Here is a 20,272-nt window from a genome sequence, read left to right as displayed (position 1 = left end):
GTTTGTTCATCCCTCTCTCTGTTTTCTACTACACATCACTTTTCTCTCTTGCAGAGCTGTAATGTGATATATCAATCTGTCTCCATCCCTCCCCACTCCGTTCTGTAATGGATCCTCAAATAACGATGCGCCTGCTCTTATAAACCGCAGTAATGCATTTAAAACATACAGAAACACGTTTCAGATCTTAAAATGATTTATAAAGTACTAAGGGTAACACTTTACAGCAAGGTCCCATTACATAATGTTAACTAACATTAACTAACAACATTTTTGGATGTACATATTATATATGTGTTAAACTTGTGTCTAAGTTTAAACTATAAGTTGCTAAAACATGGTCTGCTTGCATTCACAGACTGGAGAGCCCATAGAGATACTAATGGAGTGTTGCTAGGATACAGGCCAGACTCCCATCAGTCCCTCCCTCTCTCTCTCTTTCCGCTTTTGTTCCAGCCTGTCTCTCTCTCGTCTGGAGGGAGGGGTGGATGTGTAGTGATGTAATGTGCTTGCTAGGCAGCCGTTGGCACAGCAGAGCGGCACTGAGAGCTTATGAGTGGAGAGAGCAGGAGAGCCAGAGATGGATGCAGACAGAGAGAGGCGACTACTGTTTAGCAGAGCCTCAAGGACAGCGTTATAATCAGAGAAGTGTTTAGAAAGGGGCTCGGTTCAGTTCGGTGCAGTGCAGGAGAGGGGAGTCATTTTAGCTGCAGCGGAGACGACCTGCAACATCGTCGCTGTGTGTGTGTGCGTGTGTGTGTGTGTCTGGCTAGCACTTGCCAACTGCTGTATGAGTGTGTTTGTGGCTTTGCTATGGGCTTGGCCTGCTCTCATCTCGATCTGCTGTTAATGTGACTCAATCTTTCTTCCTGCTCTTTTTCTGCACCTGGTGTGTGTGTGTGTGCGTGTGTGTGTGCACCTGTTTGTGTGTTTCCTCTTCAATCGTCAATATGATGAGACAGGCACCTACGACTCGTAAGGTACAAAAGATTGTTTACTACGTCTGTGGCATGCAAAATGCTCAGTGGTTTATTAAGGTGTTTGTGTGATTTTTGGAGATGATTTTCTATTTGATTGTTGGTATGTCAGCGCATGTGATAGGTTGTTTCCTATTGTTAGTGTTTTAGCAATTGCTAAAAGATTAATTTTAATTCAGTTGTCTGAGTGATTAGTACATTTTATTCTCTTAATAGGTGACTATAACTAAAATGATCTGATGATGTACAGTGGCCACAAAAAGTATTTAACGTAAAAATGTTTGAATGTTTTTGTATGTTCATACAGAATATCAAAATGTGGTATTTATGTTAAATGGATAAAGCACAAACACACCTTACAAGTAAAATAATTCATAAAAAAAAGTTTGTTCTGATTTCAAATAATAAAACAACAGGCTATTGTTCTATTGTTCAGAATTATAAGTATTTGGACACTTTCTGATTAGTTGATCATATTCATAGTTGAAAGGATTCAGTTGCTCTGGCAGGACACTGTGAAAAACACGTACTTTGTTTTTTCCAGTGGAATGAAATTCATAAGTTTGACTTTAGGGCCACTGTTTGTACATATACATTATATAAAAAAAATGGGGTCAGTAAGATTTTGTTGAAAGAAATTAATACTTTAATTCAGAAAAAGTGCATACTGAAAGTCACAGAAAAGACATTTATGATGCTACAAAAATGTATTTAAACTTTTTATTTGAACCTTCTATTCAGCAAACAATACTGAAAAAAATCACATTCCCACCAAAATATGAAGCAGCATAACATTTTTTCAGCAGTTTTTAACATTGATAATAAAAAATTCTTGAGATGCAAATCAGTATATTAGAATGATTTCTGAAGGATCATGTGACACTAAATCTGGAGTAATGATGCTGAAAATTCAGCTTTGCATCACAGGAATAAATAAAATTTTTAAATATATTAAAATAGAAAACAGTTATTTACAATTGTAAAAATATTTCATAATGTTGCTGTTTTTACTGTATTTGTAATAAAGTAAATGCAGCCTTAGTGAGCAAAAAAAACTTCTTTTAAATCTTACTAACCCCAATCTTTTGTATGATAGTGTAACTTATGTAACTGGCATACAGTTTACATTTTTTTTCATATTATGCGTATTGTGTTTGCCAAAAAATGTATATACAACAGGTTTATAACAATAACATGAACTCTACAACCGTCTGTGCGTGTATGTGTGCATGCCTGTATCATGTAAACGAGTGTACTTGTTGTTTGACCCGGTTGGTGCCAGGCACTCTGCTTTGAGGGCAGACAAATAGTGCCATAGAGAGGGTTACTGTTTGATACTTTATGTGCTAAAAGAACATTTTTGATATATTATGGCACAAACGAGCTTATCATCATGTGATGGAAAAAAATTGTGCAAGTCGTTTATTGAGGCTTTCAGATTCTTCAGTTCTCTTTTAATGCATGTGCCTTTTTTCTGTTACTAATCTTTATTATATATGTGTTTTCTCCTATTTTTCCTTGATTCTCTATTCTTCATCTGTCTACTGACCTATGGTGGTCATATATCTGTAAATGTTTGTCTTCTCCTCAGACCACCACCAGAAGGCCCAAGGTGAGCTCAGTCCTGCAGGCCACATCTGTGTGCGCTTGTGTTTGCTAAATGAAAGTTTGTAGTTGATGTGATTCATTGGAGAGTTTTTCAGTGATCTCTGCATGTGTCTTTCAGCAAACACGGGCTGGAGTGGGGGTGAAGGTGGGCTCAGGATCAGCTTCTGCTGGAGAGATGAGCAGCAGTGAACCCAGCACACCTGCCCAAACACCACTGGCTGCTCCAGTTATACCTTCACCCGTGGGAACACTGCCCTCACCCGGGGCTCCTCCCATCCCGGGACCCACCAAGGTCACACATACAGACACAAATTTCACTACTTTCGTTCTGTGTTTATTTTTAAACTAGAAAGTATTCACTTTTGCATCATTTTGAATTGTCAAGGTCACAGATGTTATGAAAAACTCAGTCAAAGGCTATTTACCTGTTTACTGATTATAAATGGGTGTTTTTTTTTTTTTTTTTTTACTTTGGGTGCATTTAAAGTACTGTTCAAAAGTTTGGGATGTGTACGATTTTTTTATGTTTTTGAAAGAAGTCTCTTATATTAACCAAGTTTGCATTTATTTGATCAAAAATACAGAAAAAAGTAACATTGTGAAATATAATCTCAAATTAAAATACTAATTTTTATTTGAAAACATTTTTTTATTTAAAATATAATTTATTCCCTTGATGACAAAGCTGAATTTTCAACAGCCATTTCTCTGGATTACATGATACTTCAGAAATCATTCTAATATGCTGATTTGCTGCCTTAAGAAACATTTCTTGTTATTAATGAAGACAGTTATATTATTTTATAATATATATATATATTAATTTAAATTTCGTTTCGTAAAGGATTCTTTGTTGAATAGAAAGTTTAAAAGAACATTTATTTTAATCATTTCATTAAATAAATGAATGAGAAATCTAATGTCTATAAAAAAAGAAAATAACTTTTTGAACAATAGTGAATGTCCCAGGGGTGGATTTTTATTAACAAAAAAAGTTATATAGATCACATTGAAACGGTCTTGGAAACTTTTTTATCATGCATTCATTTATTTGTACAACAATTTAAATGACTCTTTAACAGATTGTATTATTTACCCTTGTCCCAGGTCCAGACATTCAATCCTACAAATATTAAAATCAGTCATAAAAATAGGAATTATTAAGTTGTTAAAAATGATCAATATTTTTGAGTAAACTAAACAATGAGTAAAAAAAAAAAACAGCTGTCACAGAGTTGTGGCACAATTTCCACCACACTGATCAATTTAGCCTGTGATAAAGTTTTATGTAAAGTTAGTGTACTTGTTTATAAGGGAGACAACAGTGTCAGTGAAGAGCTTGAGATGACATATGTGTGATGTGTGAAGAACACGAATGAGGCAAAAATAATGGTAAAGCTAAATACGACATGTGAACAGAATATTTTTATTGTGTGTCATTTTCAATCAAGCTGTAACTTGAAAAAAGTGAAAATCTTATTTAATTGTGTGTATCTAAGATACATAAAAATATGGCTATGAAATTTCCAAAAACCTTTAAACACCATACATATTTTGAGATGTAATAGAAATGAATGAAAAAATTACAGAATTCTCCATTAATGTATATATTTACATATCGTTAGTGGACAAATCAAATATACTAGTTACTAGTGAGAGTGAAATAGTGTGTTATACGAAATTTTTGTTTTTTTAAAAGTCCACAGGGCCAAAAGTGCCAGTAGTTAAAAAAACACCCAAATCATTTAGAAGGTTCAGAACTATTGAGCAACAAAAACCACAGCATGACTTTTCTCTGATATTCATGTAAATGTGAAAGGTCTCTTACAGTGTCCGCACTCTGTATGCATGCATGCATTCACTCTCTTGCAGGAAGAGGAGTCACTGCGTGCCCAGGTGAAGGACCTGGAGGAGAAGCTGGAGACGCTGAAGATGAAGAGGACAGAAGACAAGGCAAAGCTGAAGGAGCTTGAGAAGCACAAGATTCAGCTGGAGCAGCTGCAGGAGTGGAAGAGTAAGATGCAGGAACAACAAAATGAACTGCAGAAACAACTCAAGGAGGCCAAGAAGGTATCAAGTTACTGCACAGGAATATATCATGATAAGTGTCAGAGTGTGAATAACGAAAGTGGCTGATATACTGTTATGTAGGAAGCTAATGAAGCTCTTGAAGCTAAAGAGCGCTACATGGAAGAGATGGCAGATACAGCAGATGCCATTGAGATGGCCACACTCGATAAGGAAATGGCTGAAGAGCGGGCCGAGTCACTGCAACTGGAGGCTGATGCTCTAAAAGAGAGAGTGGAGGAGCTGACCTTGGACTTGGAGATACTCAAACATGAGATAGAGGAAAAAGGTACAAACACACCTAAACATACGCTAGTGTTCAGAAGTCTGGGGACAGGTGTGATGGCAAAGCTAAACATTCAGCAGCCTTGTCTCCAGTTGTCAGTGTAATTTTTCAGGATTCTTTGATGAATAGAAAGCTCAAAAGAACAGCATTTATTTTAAATTTTTGTTTTCGATTTGTAACATTATACACGTCTTTACTGCCACTTTTGAACAACTGAATGAGTCCTTGAGGAATTCATGTATTAAATTCTTTCCAAAAAAACAAATGATATTGATCCCAAAATTTCACAGTACATATACGTGTTAGTATTCATTGATGACCACAATATGTGCTTATTAACCAATAAAAAGTGGCCTGCAGGTTCAGATGGAGCAGCGTCTAGTTACCATGTGAAGCAGTTAGAGGAGCAGAATGCTCGACTGAAGGAGGCTTTGGTGAGGTGAGTGTGTAATGACTCCCATGGTTTACTTCAGTGTTGTTTGATTTTGGTTGTGCTCTGTGAAGATCATAATATCAACTGCTCTGTGCATTAGGATGCGTGACTTGTCTGCATCAGAGAAACAAGAGCATGCAAAGCTACAGAAGCTAATGGAAAAGAAGAATTTTGAGCTGGATGCGCTGAGATGCCAGAAAGAGAAACTACAGGAGGAAATGAAGATGGCTGAGAAAACAATTGATGAGCTCAAAGAGCAAGTGAGTCGTGCCACTATTAGCACTGACAGATGTAATGAGAGTTTATTATATCTCTGTGAGTTCAAGAGATATAATTCATTTATATAAATATATGATAAATATGATAATGTTACATATAAAAATAATAATATATTATGATATTTATGATCATATAATATATTTTTTTATTACTATTATTATCTACATTATAAAATAAATATAATAATATTTTTCAAGAGAAAAGTGCTTTTGCAACACTGGACAATCTAGTAACATTTAAGTACCTTCAAAGGTATATCATTGAACCATGGTATTGAATGAATATCATATTTATGTACCATGAATGAATATCATATTTATGTACCATGGTACCATGTCCAAAAAAGCATGACAATATCATAAGGTACGTACGGTACTTCAAAGAATACTATGGTACTTCAAGCTATTTCGATGAATGCTATGTTTTTTTCCATTGCAATTTCATAGGAAAAAATATTTAAAATAAATATTTTACATTTAAATTTTTAAAGATTTTATTAGTATAGGACAGTGTAGAAGTGACAGTAAGTGAAGTGGGAGAGAGAGGGGGGGCGGGATCGGGAAAGGTCCTCAAGCCGGTATTCGAACTCGGGACGCCCGTAGCGCAACGGCACTATATATAGACACGCTGCCCAAAAGGCTATAATATAAAAAAATGTTAATTATAAAATTATTGTCATTGTTTCATGTCTAATGAAACAGAATAATGCCATGGAACTTTTTGGTGCTATTTGTCAGTGCCGTAAGATACATTTTCGCATGATACGAGTAATTTTATTTCATGGTAACAATATATATCACAATATTGTTACTTTTGCTTTAAATATGGTCTTTATGATATCAACATTTTTGATACCATTGAAATTTCATAATTATTGTCTCCAGTGTCATTATCACAAAAGATAAATAAGAATTTCATAATCACATGTATATAAACACTGCATATTCTTCACTGTGTAAATTAAATGTATATTTCTTCTTATTAAAGTTGCAAAAGTGATTTAGTCAAGATCAGTGAACCCCTAGTCATAGATGTGGTAATGATCACTCTAATATGTGTGTGCTCGTGTGTTAGGTGGATGCTGCTCTCGGGGCGGAGGAGATGGTGGAGATGTTGACGGAGCGTAATCTGGACCTGGAGGAGAAAGTACGGGAGCTCAGAGAAACTGTCACAGATCTGGTGAGTGTTTGAAGAGTTTGTGTAGTCATGAAGTGTATGCCATGATGTAACAGTATACTGAGGTTTGTGTACATGTGCTGATGTAGGAAGCCATCAATGAGATGAATGATGAGCTGCAGGAGAACGCCAGAGAGACGGAGCTGGAGTTGAGAGAGCAGTTGGATCTGAGTGCTGCCAGCATCAGGGAGGCGGAGAAGCGGGTGGAGGCGACACAAGAAACGGTGGCAGACTACCAGCAGACCATCCAGAAATACAGAGAGCTCACCGCACACCTGCAGGTGCCGCTGTGCTTCACAACATACAAACCACAACACATTGATACGGCTTAAAATGCAGACCTCACAAATCAAATGGGACACGTACATCACATAGTTTGTGTGTGTGTGTGGAGCAGGAGGTGAACAGGGAGCTGATGAGCCAACAGGAAGCCAGCACCGAGCAGCAGCAACAACCTGCAGAGATCTTCGATTTCAAGATCAAATTTGCAGAAGCCAAAGCTTACGCCAAGGTGAATCCACTGAACATGAATACAGCATTTCCTGCACTGCTATTCAGGATCCAATTCACATCTATGTAAATTCATGACTTACTAAAACATCCAGGTACTAAAATGTTCAAAAAACCTCTTTATTAAAAAAATGCTTCTTTTTATGTAGTCCAGTGATTTTTTAGTGAATCAGTTGAACTGATTGGTGAATCAGTCTGAACTGAACACAGGTGTCATTGGTCTTTTGAATTATGAACAGAATTGTCAGATGATTCATTTCTTCACTGAACTGCAGGATATTATGTTGAACTCAAAATGAGCCAGAGGTTAACAGCTGACTTGTTATTCATATGACATTGTTTAGCTGAGTAGCAATAAAATACATTAGTCAACATTTGAAATGGATCAAAAAAGTTCATCAAAGTTGTCCTAAGACAAGAAAGCATTTTGGTTTTAGGACGACTTTGATGAAAGGTTTTGATCCACTTCAAATGTTGACTAGTGTATATTACTGTTCAAAAGTTTGGGGCTTGCAAGATTTTTAAATAGTTTATTAATACTAATAATAGCACAGATGTGTTAAAGTGACAGTTTTTTGAAAACATAATGTTCCAAAAGATTTCTAATTCAAATAAAAATTTGTAAACATTTGTACTTGTTTTACTAAATTGATGTTTTTACTTTATTTTCATTAGAATAATTATTCTAGATTTTGAATAATGTCTGAAGACTGGAGTAATGGCGGCTGAAAATTCAGCTTTGCCATCGCAGGAATAAATTACATTGTAAAGTATATTACAATAGAAAATAATTGAAATCGTATCATTTTTTTTTTACTGTTTTACTGTGTTTTTGACCAAAAGCATTAAACCTTCTTTCAAAAGCATAAAAATTCTTACCTACCCCAAACTTTTTTGTACACTATACTTGTGTTTAGTAAGTACTAGTTATTTTTTTGTGTTGTTGGAGGATGGATGCCCCCTGCTGGTAACAAAAATATCCTGTAGGAAACACTCCAGATGTTTGTGTCTCTCATCATAATGTATGTCTGTTTGTAATTCTAGGCCATAGAAATGGAGCTGCGTAAAATGGAGGTAGCTCAGGCTAACAGACAGGTGTCACTGCTGATTTCCTTCATGCCTGACTCCTTCCTGAAACACGGAGGAGATCATGACTGTATCCTGGCTCTACTGCTCATCCCACGACTCATCTGCAAGGTGAACTTTCTGAATATACATGTTGCTAACCACTAAACCATGGTCATTCCGATCTGCTATGTGGTTGAATGTGTTTGTGCATGTATGCTGCAGGCAGAGCTGATCAGTAAGCAGGCTCAGGAGAAGTTTGAGTTGACTGAGACGTGCTCTCAGAAGGCTGGAATGAGAGGAGCCGTCGGAGAGCAGATGAGCTTTGCTGCTGGACTCATCTATTCTCTCACACTGCTACAGGCAACCCTGCACAAATATGAACAGTCAGTTTGCCTAAACTTACACACACTTTTTAACATCCTCAAGAGCATTAAAGACCTCATGAAATATATTAATGAATGGCATTATTTTGAATGGCATGAGGTTGGGGTAGAGCACCTCAAAAGGCTTGTGCCTCTCTTTATCTGTCTTGTGCAGTGCTCTGAGTCAGTGCAGTGTGGATGTGTACAAGCATGTGGGTTCTCTGTACTCTGAGATGAGCGTTCATGAGCGATCCCTGGATTTCCTCATAGACCTCCTATACAAAGACCTGCTGGATGAAACAGTCAATGTGGGACCTCTTACCAAAGCTATTAAATACTATCAGGTATCATAGCGCAATATGTCATTTTGTAGCACTTGCATTGCAGAACTGTAATAATAGTTATAATTCCTCATACATTAATATATTTTCATTATTTTTCTCCACAATTTTCTCCAGTTAATTCCAATATTTCACTCTTATGCTCACCAAGACAGCATTTATTTGATCAAAAATACAGTAAAAACAGTAGTGTCGTGAAATGTTATGACAATTGAATTACAATTGAACATTAAAATGTGTTTTATTCCTGTCAAGCTGATTTTTCAGCCTTCAGTGTCACATGATCCTTCAGAAACCATTCTAATATGCTAGTTTGCTACGCATTTCTTATTATCATCAGTGTCAAAATAAACAGCATTTATTTGAAATGGATTTTTTTTGGTCATTTTATAAATGTTGTTAATGCCACTTTTGATCAATTTAATGTGTCCATCCTTGCTGAATCAAAAGTTGCTGTAGATATATCAAACTTATCTCCTTGATAAAAACTACTGACGCTGTCATTGCTATTGCTGTATTATTCACATATGGCATTGTGATTGGTCAAAGTTAATAAGCTGACATTCTCATACCCATCTGACAGCAAAAAGATGTTCACTCAGTATCATGACTGCAGCAAAGCATCTCTGATGCCAAAGCTTGAAACCTAAACTTACCTAGTGAACTACTATTTGTCTTTCAAGCACTGGTTGTTTCCTCAGAATATGCAAATAGAGCTATTTATTGACATGCATTTCTCTTTGTTGTAGCACCTTTACAGTATTCATCTCGCTGAACAGCCGGAGGACTGTACCATGCAGCTAGCAGACCACATCAAAGTAAGCAACTCACTTAGACAAACACAAAGAGAGAGAGACCCAGATCGGTACACACACCTTTAACACATCTTCACGTGTCTGTTCAGTTTACCCAGAGTGCTCTGGACTGTATGGCAGTAGAGGTGGGGCGTCTGAGGGCCTTCATACAGACAGGGCAGGACGAGGAAGCATTTTGTGTGCTGCTGAAGGATCTGGACACTTCCTGTAGTGACATACGACAGTTCTGCAAGAAGATCCGTCGTCGCATGCCAGGCACAGACGCACCAGGCATCCCAGCTGCCCTCAGCTTTGGACCACAGGTGATGTGCAGCCCTCATGTTCATATTATCTCTGCATTCAACTGTTTATGTACCTTTGATATCTAAGCCTTCCGTTGATGGGGTTTATGTGTGTGTAGGTGTGTGAGACCCTGGCAGAGAGCAGAAGGCAGCTGGCCTGGGTGAATGCAGTGCTTCAGGAAGTGGCAGCGGCAGCCGCTCAGCTCATCGCCCCTCTCAGCGAACATGAGGGACCGCCAGCCGTCAAACTGGAAGACATGGCCTTTAAAGCAGCTGAACAGGTATACAGTATTTTAGTGAATCTTGTGAAAACAAGTAAAAAAGAAATAAAAATAACATACAAAACTTTTATGTCTTTTATGTTCACCAAGACTGCATTTATATGATCAATAATACAGTGGAAACTGCAACATTTTGAAATATTATTACAATTATAAATAACTGTTTTCTTTTTTAATATATTGTAATTTGTATAATGTAATGTAATTTATTTATGTGATGGCAAAGCTGAATTTTCAGCATCATTACTCCAGTCTTCAGTGTCACATGATTCTTCAGAAATCATTCTAATATGCTGATTTGCTGCTCAAGAAACATCAAGAAACAACTGTGCTGCTTAATATTTTTGGAAACTGATAAGTTTTATTTTATTAATTTTTTTATTTTTGATGAATAGAAAGTACAAAAGAACAGCATTTATTTGAAATATAAATCTTTTGTAACATTATAAATGTATTTACTGCTGCATTTGATTAGTTTAATATATATGCTGACCCCAGAGTTGTGAAAGGTAATTATATTTATATAACATCTTAAGTACCACTACGATTTTTTTTTTGACAATTATTAATTAAGTGCTTAATTATTAAGCACATAACCATAATACGTTTGGACATTTTACATTTAAGAAATTCTCATTGCTGTAACTCATTTTTATAAAAAAACATTTTTATAAAAATATATGATTTTTAAATTAATTTTTTATTCAAATAAGCATAAACATAATATAATATAATATAATATAATAGCAAATGGGGATGTAATGTTATCTGTTTTCTTTCTTTTTTTTCTCAGATCTATGGGTCACAGGGCATAAACCCTCAAGAGTGTCTGCGCCAGTCATGCAGTGTTGTCATAGCAACCATGAACAAGATGGCTACCGCTATGCAGGAGGGAGAATATGACTCTGAAAGACCACAGAATGGAGTAAGTCTGGGCTCAGCCTGCCTGTCTAACACTACGGCTATGAATCTTTGCGCTTGTGTCTCAATATGCATGTATTGTTGTAGATATCTCCTGTGGAAGTCCGAGCAGCAGCACTGAGGGCAGAAATCACTGATGCTGAAGGACTCGGCCTCAAACTTGAAGACAGAGAAACTGTCATCAAAGAGCTTAAGAAATCTCTTAAAATAAAGGTAGAAGAAGTCATACTCAGACATGCCAAGAGGCGTAAGATAAAAGCTTGAAATAATGTCAAAATGGTCTTGTTTCTAGGGAGAGGAACTGAGTGAGGCCAATGTGCGTCTGAGTTTATTGGAGAAAAAGCTGGACAGTGCATCTAAAGATGCGGATGAGCGGGTGGAGAAGATCCAGACGGTCCTGGATGAGACCGTTTTGCTCCTGAAAAAGAAGGAAAAGTAAGAGATAACGAAGAGGGTTGTTGCACATAACTCCTAATGTGGGTCTTAATGTCCCAGTATAGTAATGGGGACATTATATTGTAAAAAATGCTTTTAATATGGGTATTATAATCTGTAGGGAGTTTGAGGAGACCATGGATGCTCTCCAGGCTGACATAGACCAACTAGAGGCAGAGAAAGCAGAGCTTAAGCAGAGAATCACCAGCCAATCAAAGATGACCATGGAGGGCCTGAGAGGAAGTCAAGGCTCTGGCATCGCCTCCATTGTGACTTGTGGCATCACTGCTGGTAAGAGACAGATAAGGAAATCAGATTAACTTAAACACTAAGCTAAAATGTCTTGCTTAAGTCTTTATTTTAAATGGTCTAATATGTCTTCCATTGTTTGTATTCCTTTTAGAAGAACAAAAAGGTAAATTTGTTGTCAGTGTGACATTTAAATCTCTTCACTCTCTTTTCCTCCCACTCATGGTCTCTCTGTGAGCTGCATGTGTGCATGAGAGTTATTCTTGCTTATATTGCCCTATCACGAGTTGCATGTACTGCAATCAAGAGCCATGCAATAAATGACCATAACATAGTGTCATTTATTGCACAGAATACTTGATTATGATTGGTCCTCTCTTTAATATATCTAAGTAGTATTCAACAGTGTAGTTTCCTTCCTCACAGCTTACATGTTATTTCATGTCTGCCATAAAACTCTCTCTGGACTCTTTCTTCTCATCTAATATAATATGTAGCCATCTAATAAGTATGATAATGTATAGACAACTAGACATTAAAGCAAAAAAAACAAACAAATAATAATTACTTCATTGTTTTTTTTTTTTAATGTGTATTATCACTTACATATATACTTTGTTAATCAATGTAATATTTGAAATCTCAATTATTGCATCTGTTTTATTATCTCTATTTAGTGACGTATTTAAAAAATCCTGAATGGATTTAATATTATCCACCTCGAAAATGCTCCCTTTGAAATAATATTATTAATAATATAATATAATATTATTAATAATATAATATTTTAATAAACACTAACATGGCAAGTGTTTGGGGTTGGTAATTTTTTTTTGTTTTTCAAAGAAGTTCACCAAGGCTCCATTTATGTGATAAAAAATAATGTAAAACAGTAATATTGTGAAATATTATTCAATATTTTCCCATTTTAATATATATATATTTTTTATTGTATTTTGTATTATTATTATTAAGTTTTATTTATTCCTGTGATCAAAGCTGAATTTTCAGCAGCCATTACTGCAGTCTTCAGTGTCACATGATCCTTCAGAAATCATTATAATATGCTGATTTGCTGCACAGGAAACATTTCTTTTCATCATTAATGTTGAAAACAGTTGTGCTGCTTAATATTTTTGTGCAAACTGTGATACTTTTTTCAGGTTTTTTATAAATGGCTTTACTGCTAAATAAAAGTATTAATTTCTCTAGAAAAAAATGACTGACCCCAAACTGAACTTTGGTGTATATACAGTATTTTTTAAAATATTTTAGAAGAACACACGAGTTGTCTCTGTATTTGTTAACATGTAATTTGTTGTGTGTATGTTAAAGGTGTTTGTGTAGCTGCAGGAGTGCAAGTGATAGATTCTCCACTGCTGACTCAGCAGATTGAAGCTCAGCGACTCAGTATAAAACACCTGAAGAACGAGAACAACAGACTAAAGGTCTCTGCTACTGCTTCACAAACCCATTTCCCCAATGCAGGCACTGAAGATTTATTCTCACTTTTGTTTTTGTGTGGACCGCAGGCAGAAAAGATGCGTGCTCAGCTGGCATCTCTTCCTCCTCTGAACGTGCCAAAGCTGGGCTGGCGAGAGGGCTGCAGGCCTGAGGTGTTATCTAGCGCCCTCTACCGCAAAACAGACCAACTACTGGATACTCTCCTCCAGATGAGTGCCAATGTGAAAGTGGTGGACATCACAGGGAAATCTCCAGGTCTGTCATAATTACACTTAAAAATTGGATTTCTATTGTTATACAGTAATTATTTTACAGTGTTTGTGTTTTCATTAACAGTGAGTCCCAGTGCGCAGCTCCTCGAGCAAACAGCAAGACTGCAGTCGCTCAGTGACACACTCGATAGGCTTAAGGTAAACCAAAAATTATTCCAAATCATCAAGTCATCATTAAAATGTCTCCTGCGCTTATTTAAGCAACCTATTTCTTTGAAGGATGAGGTTGCTGAACATGTAGTGACTCACAGGGCTGGTGCTCAAGTCTCGTCTGATTTTGCCACTTTTCCCTGCACTTCCTTTGTGAAGGTAAGACAAATACACAAAATGCACATTTTCCCACATTGTTTGGGTCTAAATAAATCCCTCATTCTTTCTTCTTCTTCTCTCAGGCAAAAGAGGAGAAGAAAGGAGATGCTGTGTTAGTCGGTCATGTGATGATGCCTTGCGCCCGAGGGCAGGAACAGGTGCATCGTCTGGTGCTTTCAAAGATCCAGTTACAGAGAGTTCATCGCCTTCTCCAGACTTAAAATAACCCCAAAAAACAAACTTACTCACATTCAGTCTTCAAAACAGAAACTGAAACAACAGATATAATGGAGAATGTATATAGGGCCACAAACCAATAACAAAAAACGCAATAGATCAAGTCAAGATCAAGCTTTGATTATATCTACCACACCAAATCTGTAAAATGATACATAAAAGCTACAGATTTCAAACTTGAGACATGCTGGAGACGTTTGGATTTGGATCGATGGGAATCCCTGATTTGGATTCCCATCGATCCATGTTTACAATTATTTAGCTAAAAGGATTACAGTTCAAATTGTGTATGTGTTTAATTAGTGGTGCTTCCTAAGTGATTTGACTTAACATGATAGTTGACCCAAAAATGAAAATTCTGTCATTAATTACTCATCCTCATGTCGTTCCAAACCCGCAAGACCTCTGTTCATCTTCGGAACATGCGCCGTGATACTCTCGTGAATGCAAAGTGGAGACTGACATGGAAGAGAAGAAATTGTTGAATAAAGTCGTTATTTTTGTTTTCTTTGTGCACAAAAAGTATTCTCGTAGCTTCGTAAAATTACTGATGAACCACTGATGTCACAAGGACTATTTTAATGATGTCCTTACTATCTTTCTGGGCCTTGAATGTTTCAGTTGTGTTGCTGTCTATGCAGGGTCAGAAAGCTCTTGGATTTCATCAAAAATATCTTAATTTGTGTTCCAATGATGAATGAAGGTCTTACGGGTTTGGACTGACATGAGGGTGAGTAAATTAATGACAGAATTTTAATTTGGGGGGGAACCATCCCTTTAAAATGTTCAACTGACGGACGATAAAACAGGAAAAATGCCAATAAAATGGAGGTAGAGACCCGAGTCATGTGATTTGACCAGTAAACATCCACACGAAAACTCTAGCAACCACATAGCAATTGCATTGCAACATACTAAGAACAACTGAAAATCTCACAGCATTGCTCTAGCAACTACCTGAAGCACCCCTAGCATTGTGGCATCAAGTCCTGCATGCACAAGCATCGCGTACATTATCATCATAAATCATAAAATTCTAGTTGACCATTCAAATGTGCATTCTCATTTGTGGTTGTTCGTCGAATTTTCATGGGCAAAATCCAGTAATTTCAACTGGGAATCCACCCGACTGGAAATTTTGCGTGAGAGCGAAAGAATTCCCCATGCAGATTTCATAACAGATTCAAGTTGGCCATGTGGATTGGCTGCATTAACCAAAAGGAAGCTGCTTGGTTTGAAAGTGACGTCTGTGTGAGCTGTGGCTCACAAAATTTCGCTGAAATGTTGCTAATGTGAATGCACCTCAATTTTCAAGTGTTTCAAACCTATGATTTGTCATTTTATACATGCAGTGTTCACAGAACCTTCTGAATCAGGAGGCCAAAGGTAAACAAAAACCCAATTTTGGGGCTCTATTTGTGTACTGTAAACAAGCACACGTTAAATGATTCAATGTAGGACCGCTTCGTTTTTCTCTTTAAAACAGATCAGATGCTACTTTATCAGTGATTCCTTGGCACAGCCCTCTTCATATACTCATAACAGTTACTCAAGTATCAGACAGGAAAGATAATATGCTCTCATTCACGTTTCAAATATATAATAACAGTCAAAGATTTAAAAGCTCTGTGTGCTTGACTGTGATGCTTGAATGTGCCATGCCAATGTGCTTTTGTAAAGAAAATACAATACAAATTTCAATGAATGATCAGATTTAGTGCCAAGCAAGGACGGGATGACATCAGGTGAATGCTGCTGTGGGCAAAAATAGAGAAGACATCATTTAACAATATTTATTAACTGTTGAATATTTGCTTCAAGAGATCGTCAGTATTGAAGTGGTCTTAAGTTAGCAATGGTTTGCTTTGTTACTATTGTCTAAGTTATTAACCTGTTATTAAACTATATAAAATGCATACTGTTGCTTACAGTATTGTTGAATGTGTTGGCATCTTATATAATGTGAGTCAATGAAATAAATTATGTCCGAAAATCTCGCATTGTTTGAATTTCAATATTTTAATTAAAATATTTTAATATATTTCTTTTTCATGTGTAACTTTACACGCCTCATTGGGCCAAACTGCTTCTAGAAAGAGATTGCATTGATAAAACTAATGTGAATACATAGGAAATATTTGCATTAACTAACCAGCAATGAAAGCGCTTACAGGAACAGTTTGCAGAAGAGCCATAAAAATGGTTATAGCTAAAATATACCGATTTATTTACCACAGTAAAGAGTCACATATAGCTTTCCGCGTTGCTTACTGGAACTGAAGAACATATTCTTCTTGACATGGCATATAACCAAATGCATCAGCTTTTATATATTAATCACATTTTGGGTAACCAGAACTAGAAACTACCAGTATGATTCTGCAACATATGGATAAAACCACAGTATTGGATGGTAATAGCACGACTCCTCAGAACAATGGCACCATCAGTGTAGACCACATTGAAGAGATCATCAGATGGATCACATTTGCTGTTGGGCTTCCTGGCATCGGCGTTTCTATCTACCTCATGGGCATGCAAGCAAAAACTGGCAAGGCTGCTCCCGTCTACCTAATAAGCCTTCTCGCATCCGATATCTTCAACATCATTGGGCGGCCGAAGGCATCTGCAGAGGACGCTCAGAAAACCAGTATGCCGAGTACAGACATATCCTCCCTGATATTCTACTTTGGGATCATATCCAACATTGTGTTCATGGTCTGTGTTGCTCAGGAGCGATATCTGTTGGTAACCTGTCCACATTATAATGCCTTCTGCATGAAACTCAAGCAGTTGAGCATGATTTCTTTGGCTGTGTGGGCAGCTCCATTTGCAATACTTTTCCTTACCAAGGATATGTCGTCTTATTCTCCATAGCTCTTCTTCTCCCACTACCATTCCTGGGGTTTTTCTTTTTGGATTATTTTAGAGCCTTATGGTGTACATGATGGCCAGCACCTGTGACTAACAGAAACAAGATTCTGGGTATGCAGGCGGTCATCTTGTGTAATTACAGTATGCTTTATCTTCCCTTTATCCTAAATACTCTGCTCAAAGCACTGGCTTTAAGCTCTTATGTATTTTACTTGACTTGTATCTGGTCTTCTTCTCCATCTTGGCCCACTAGTGGACCCATTCCTCTCAATCTTTTTTACAAATGGAATGGGTGACATTTTGAAGGCCTTTTCCTGCTGTGCAAGGACAAACACACAGGAGGAAACAGACACTGTGGAAACAGTGTCTGGGATCTTAACTCAGCTCTGAGAAAATGAAAATCGAACTAATAAGAGTTATTTTGATTGTTAGCATTTTACAGCTTTGTAATAGTTCACCCAAAAATGTCTTAATTCAAAATTCTGTCATTGTTTACTCATCCCTCACCAAACATGCATCATTTTATTTCTTTTTTGGTGTAACACAAAATACATTTTGAGAAGATTTTTGTTTGTTTGTTGTTTTGTTTAAAACCCTCTGGTGCTCTTCGGTCACTTTTGACTTTTTGGATTCTTTTTAAATCACAGCTTCAACGGAATGGTATGAAACTTGGTGACTTTTATGGCATTTGAAATGTAAACACACAAAAAAAATTTGAGGGCATGATTCGAGCAGACTAAGTGGTCGTAAAAAAAAATAGTCACATTTGTGGTCTTCAGTCAAAAAAGACCGACCATAGGAAATGAATGGGAAATCGACAAAAACACAAAATTACATTTTGTGTGTACAATCTACAAATCTCACACAATGCAGGAAAAAGTACACAGCAATGACAGTGTGAAACTCTAAAACATCGAGTGCAAAACCAACACATCTACTCACACACACACACACACCTATGAACTGGTGTGACTGTAACACAGCAAATATGTAAAATAAAAGCAATAATTCAACTACAATGCAGTAAAAAAGTGCACAACAAGGAAGGGGTTACACTCTAAAACATCAAGAGTGCAAAACAGACACACTCACCCAAACACACATTCACTTACACACACTCACAGACACAAACATACAGTTATACACACTCAAATGAATTGGTATCGCTATAACCATATAGCCAAAACGACTCCGAAAACTGAAATAAGAGGTTGAAATCAGATCAAACCCAGAAGGATTAAGCTCTGATAAAACATGTGTTAATTTTTTGTTACATTTTTATAGAATTTGAATGTTTTGTGTAACAAAATGCTTTCTCTGTGTTCAGGTTTTATTGTAGTAATAATAATTCAAAAACTGACGCTTCAAATCAACATTTCAAACCAAAAACAAAATCTAAACCTTTGCAAAAAGTTGTCTTTGAGAATGTCTAAATATATATCCAAACCCACAACTTAATAAAAATAAGTATTTATGTCTAAAAACAATTTATTTAATATATAGGCTTTTTATATAGAGCTATATAGGAATCTATGGGCTAAAGTAAACCATGGAATTGCAGATGTTTTTCTTATTTTACTTCCACCAGATGGCACTAATCTGGCTTCAAAAATTGGATTTTAAAGGCATTGACTCTATTTTAACATGAAATACTGCATTCATTTAAAAGTAATATAAAAATATATTTTTTATTCAAAAACTGACGCTTCAAATCAACATTTCAAACCAAAAACAAAATCTAAACCTTTGCAAAAAGTTGTCTTTGAGAATGTCTAAATATATATCCAAACCCACAACTTAATAAAAATAAGTATTTATGTCTAAAAACAATTTATTTAATATATAGGCTTTTTATATAGAGCTATATAGGAATCTATGGGCTAAAGTAAACCATGGAATTGCAGATGTTTTTCTTATTTTACTTCCACCAGATGGCACTAATCTGGCTTCAAAAATTGGATTTTAAAGGCATTTACTCTATTTTAACATGAAATACTGCATTCATTTAAAAGTAATATAAAAATATATTTTTTTAAGTTATTTTCAATGGGCAGAAATTCATCATAATTATTGCATAAATATTAACCGGGGTGGCAACTGTCTGCCACCCTAAGAAAAAGCTGTGCCACCCCACCTGCCACCCCAGAATTATCACAGAATAAAATATAAATGTAAGCAGTGTTTCATGTGGTACTTTTCAGCCGCGGCGATGACTAATGGCAAAAACACATCTTTTAATAATCTGCACGATGGTTGCACGCGCACGCAGCGTGCCAATGTAATCGGCTTCATGACTCTTATGAACCGGATATTTATGAGTCAAAACCACAAAGCGCGGCCCAGTTCACTAACTAATTGTTTTTACATTTGTTCGTTAATCAGATAATTACTGCTTTTCAGGTAACTCAGAAGTTCTCTGAGAAATCTAATCCCGTCCGGATATGTTTGAGATTCATCGCGTAATTAATTGTTTGGTGATCCGATTCTCTGCTCGCTCCACTTTCATCATGGATATAAGCCGTAACAATAACATGAAATCAATAAGAAGATGCCGATCACTGAAACTAATAGCAGAGTTAGGTAAGAATCTAGTCGTATTACAGTTTTCTTGATTGTTAATATAACTGATGATTTTAGTTGGCACTTTTTTCCCCAAACCATTAATTCAGTTTTCAAAACAAAGACACATTTTTCAAAAAGTTTAACAATGAGTAAGTTTAAACATTAGGTAGCAAAACTGATGACACACCAATCAGAATCTCTGCATGCTAACAACGGAGAGGAGAGAGCTGAGCCAATCTACAGGGGTTTTATACTTACACATACAGTATAATTACAGTTCAGTTCCAGTACATTAGACAATGGAAATTTCACTATTCGACATGTACAGTAAACTGTAGCACATGTTGTACACCTTCAAGCGTGTGACTGTCAAATTTTATTTGTAACCATTTGTGTACTGCATTTTTGCAGAACTGAGAAATGACTGCCTAGAGATATAGCTAGTCTTGTGTCAGGAGACCAAGA

At 36.4% G+C, this 20,272-nt stretch overlaps 1 protein-coding gene across 6 annotated transcripts in view; it reads left to right on the top strand.

Moving 5' to 3' along the window:
* The window catches only part of LOC107666474 (dynactin subunit 1-like), a 28,610-nt gene extending 13,727 nt beyond the window's left edge, over window positions 1-14,883 (top strand). For 3 of the 6 annotated variants that reach the window (XM_016457816.1, XM_016457814.1, XM_016457811.1), the window contains 26 exons: window positions 963-980; window positions 2,569-2,589; window positions 2,704-2,877; window positions 4,458-4,655; window positions 4,737-4,941; window positions 5,299-5,377; window positions 5,472-5,631; window positions 6,725-6,829; window positions 6,916-7,107; window positions 7,224-7,337; window positions 8,381-8,533; window positions 8,627-8,787; window positions 8,942-9,110; window positions 9,857-9,925; window positions 10,012-10,224; window positions 10,323-10,484; window positions 11,278-11,409; window positions 11,493-11,618; window positions 11,698-11,840; window positions 11,962-12,131; window positions 12,244-12,255; window positions 13,425-13,537; window positions 13,622-13,808; window positions 13,890-13,963; window positions 14,045-14,134; window positions 14,218-14,883. In XM_016457816.1, coding sequence (XP_016313302.1) covers window positions 963-980; window positions 2,569-2,589; window positions 2,704-2,877; window positions 4,458-4,655; window positions 4,737-4,941; window positions 5,299-5,377; window positions 5,472-5,631; window positions 6,725-6,829; window positions 6,916-7,107; window positions 7,224-7,337; window positions 8,381-8,533; window positions 8,627-8,787; window positions 8,942-9,110; window positions 9,857-9,925; window positions 10,012-10,224; window positions 10,323-10,484; window positions 11,278-11,409; window positions 11,493-11,618; window positions 11,698-11,840; window positions 11,962-12,131; window positions 12,244-12,255; window positions 13,425-13,537; window positions 13,622-13,808; window positions 13,890-13,963; window positions 14,045-14,134; window positions 14,218-14,355 — 3,378 coding nt within the window. In that variant the 3' untranslated portion in view covers window positions 14,356-14,883. The remainder of the gene's footprint in view (window positions 1-962; window positions 981-2,568; window positions 2,590-2,703; window positions 2,878-4,457; window positions 4,656-4,736; window positions 4,942-5,298; window positions 5,378-5,471; window positions 5,632-6,724; window positions 6,830-6,915; window positions 7,108-7,223; window positions 7,338-8,380; window positions 8,534-8,626; window positions 8,788-8,941; window positions 9,111-9,856; window positions 9,926-10,011; window positions 10,225-10,322; window positions 10,485-11,277; window positions 11,410-11,492; window positions 11,619-11,697; window positions 11,841-11,961; window positions 12,132-12,243; window positions 12,256-13,424; window positions 13,538-13,621; window positions 13,809-13,889; window positions 13,964-14,044; window positions 14,135-14,217) is intronic. The other 3 variants (XM_016457812.1, XM_016457815.1, XM_016457813.1) reach the window with 3 other exon arrangements.
* Window positions 14,884-20,272: the final 5,389 nt, after the last annotated feature.

Source organism: Sinocyclocheilus anshuiensis, unplaced genomic scaffold (assembly GCF_001515605.1).
Source record: "Sinocyclocheilus anshuiensis isolate Anshui unplaced genomic scaffold, SAMN03320099.WGS_v1.1 scaffold63, whole genome shotgun sequence".
Classification (NCBI taxonomy): Eukaryota; Metazoa; Chordata; class Actinopteri; order Cypriniformes; family Cyprinidae; genus Sinocyclocheilus; species Sinocyclocheilus anshuiensis.
The sequence above is the reverse complement of the archived record's forward strand: the minus strand, read 5'-3'. Positions and strand labels throughout refer to the sequence as shown.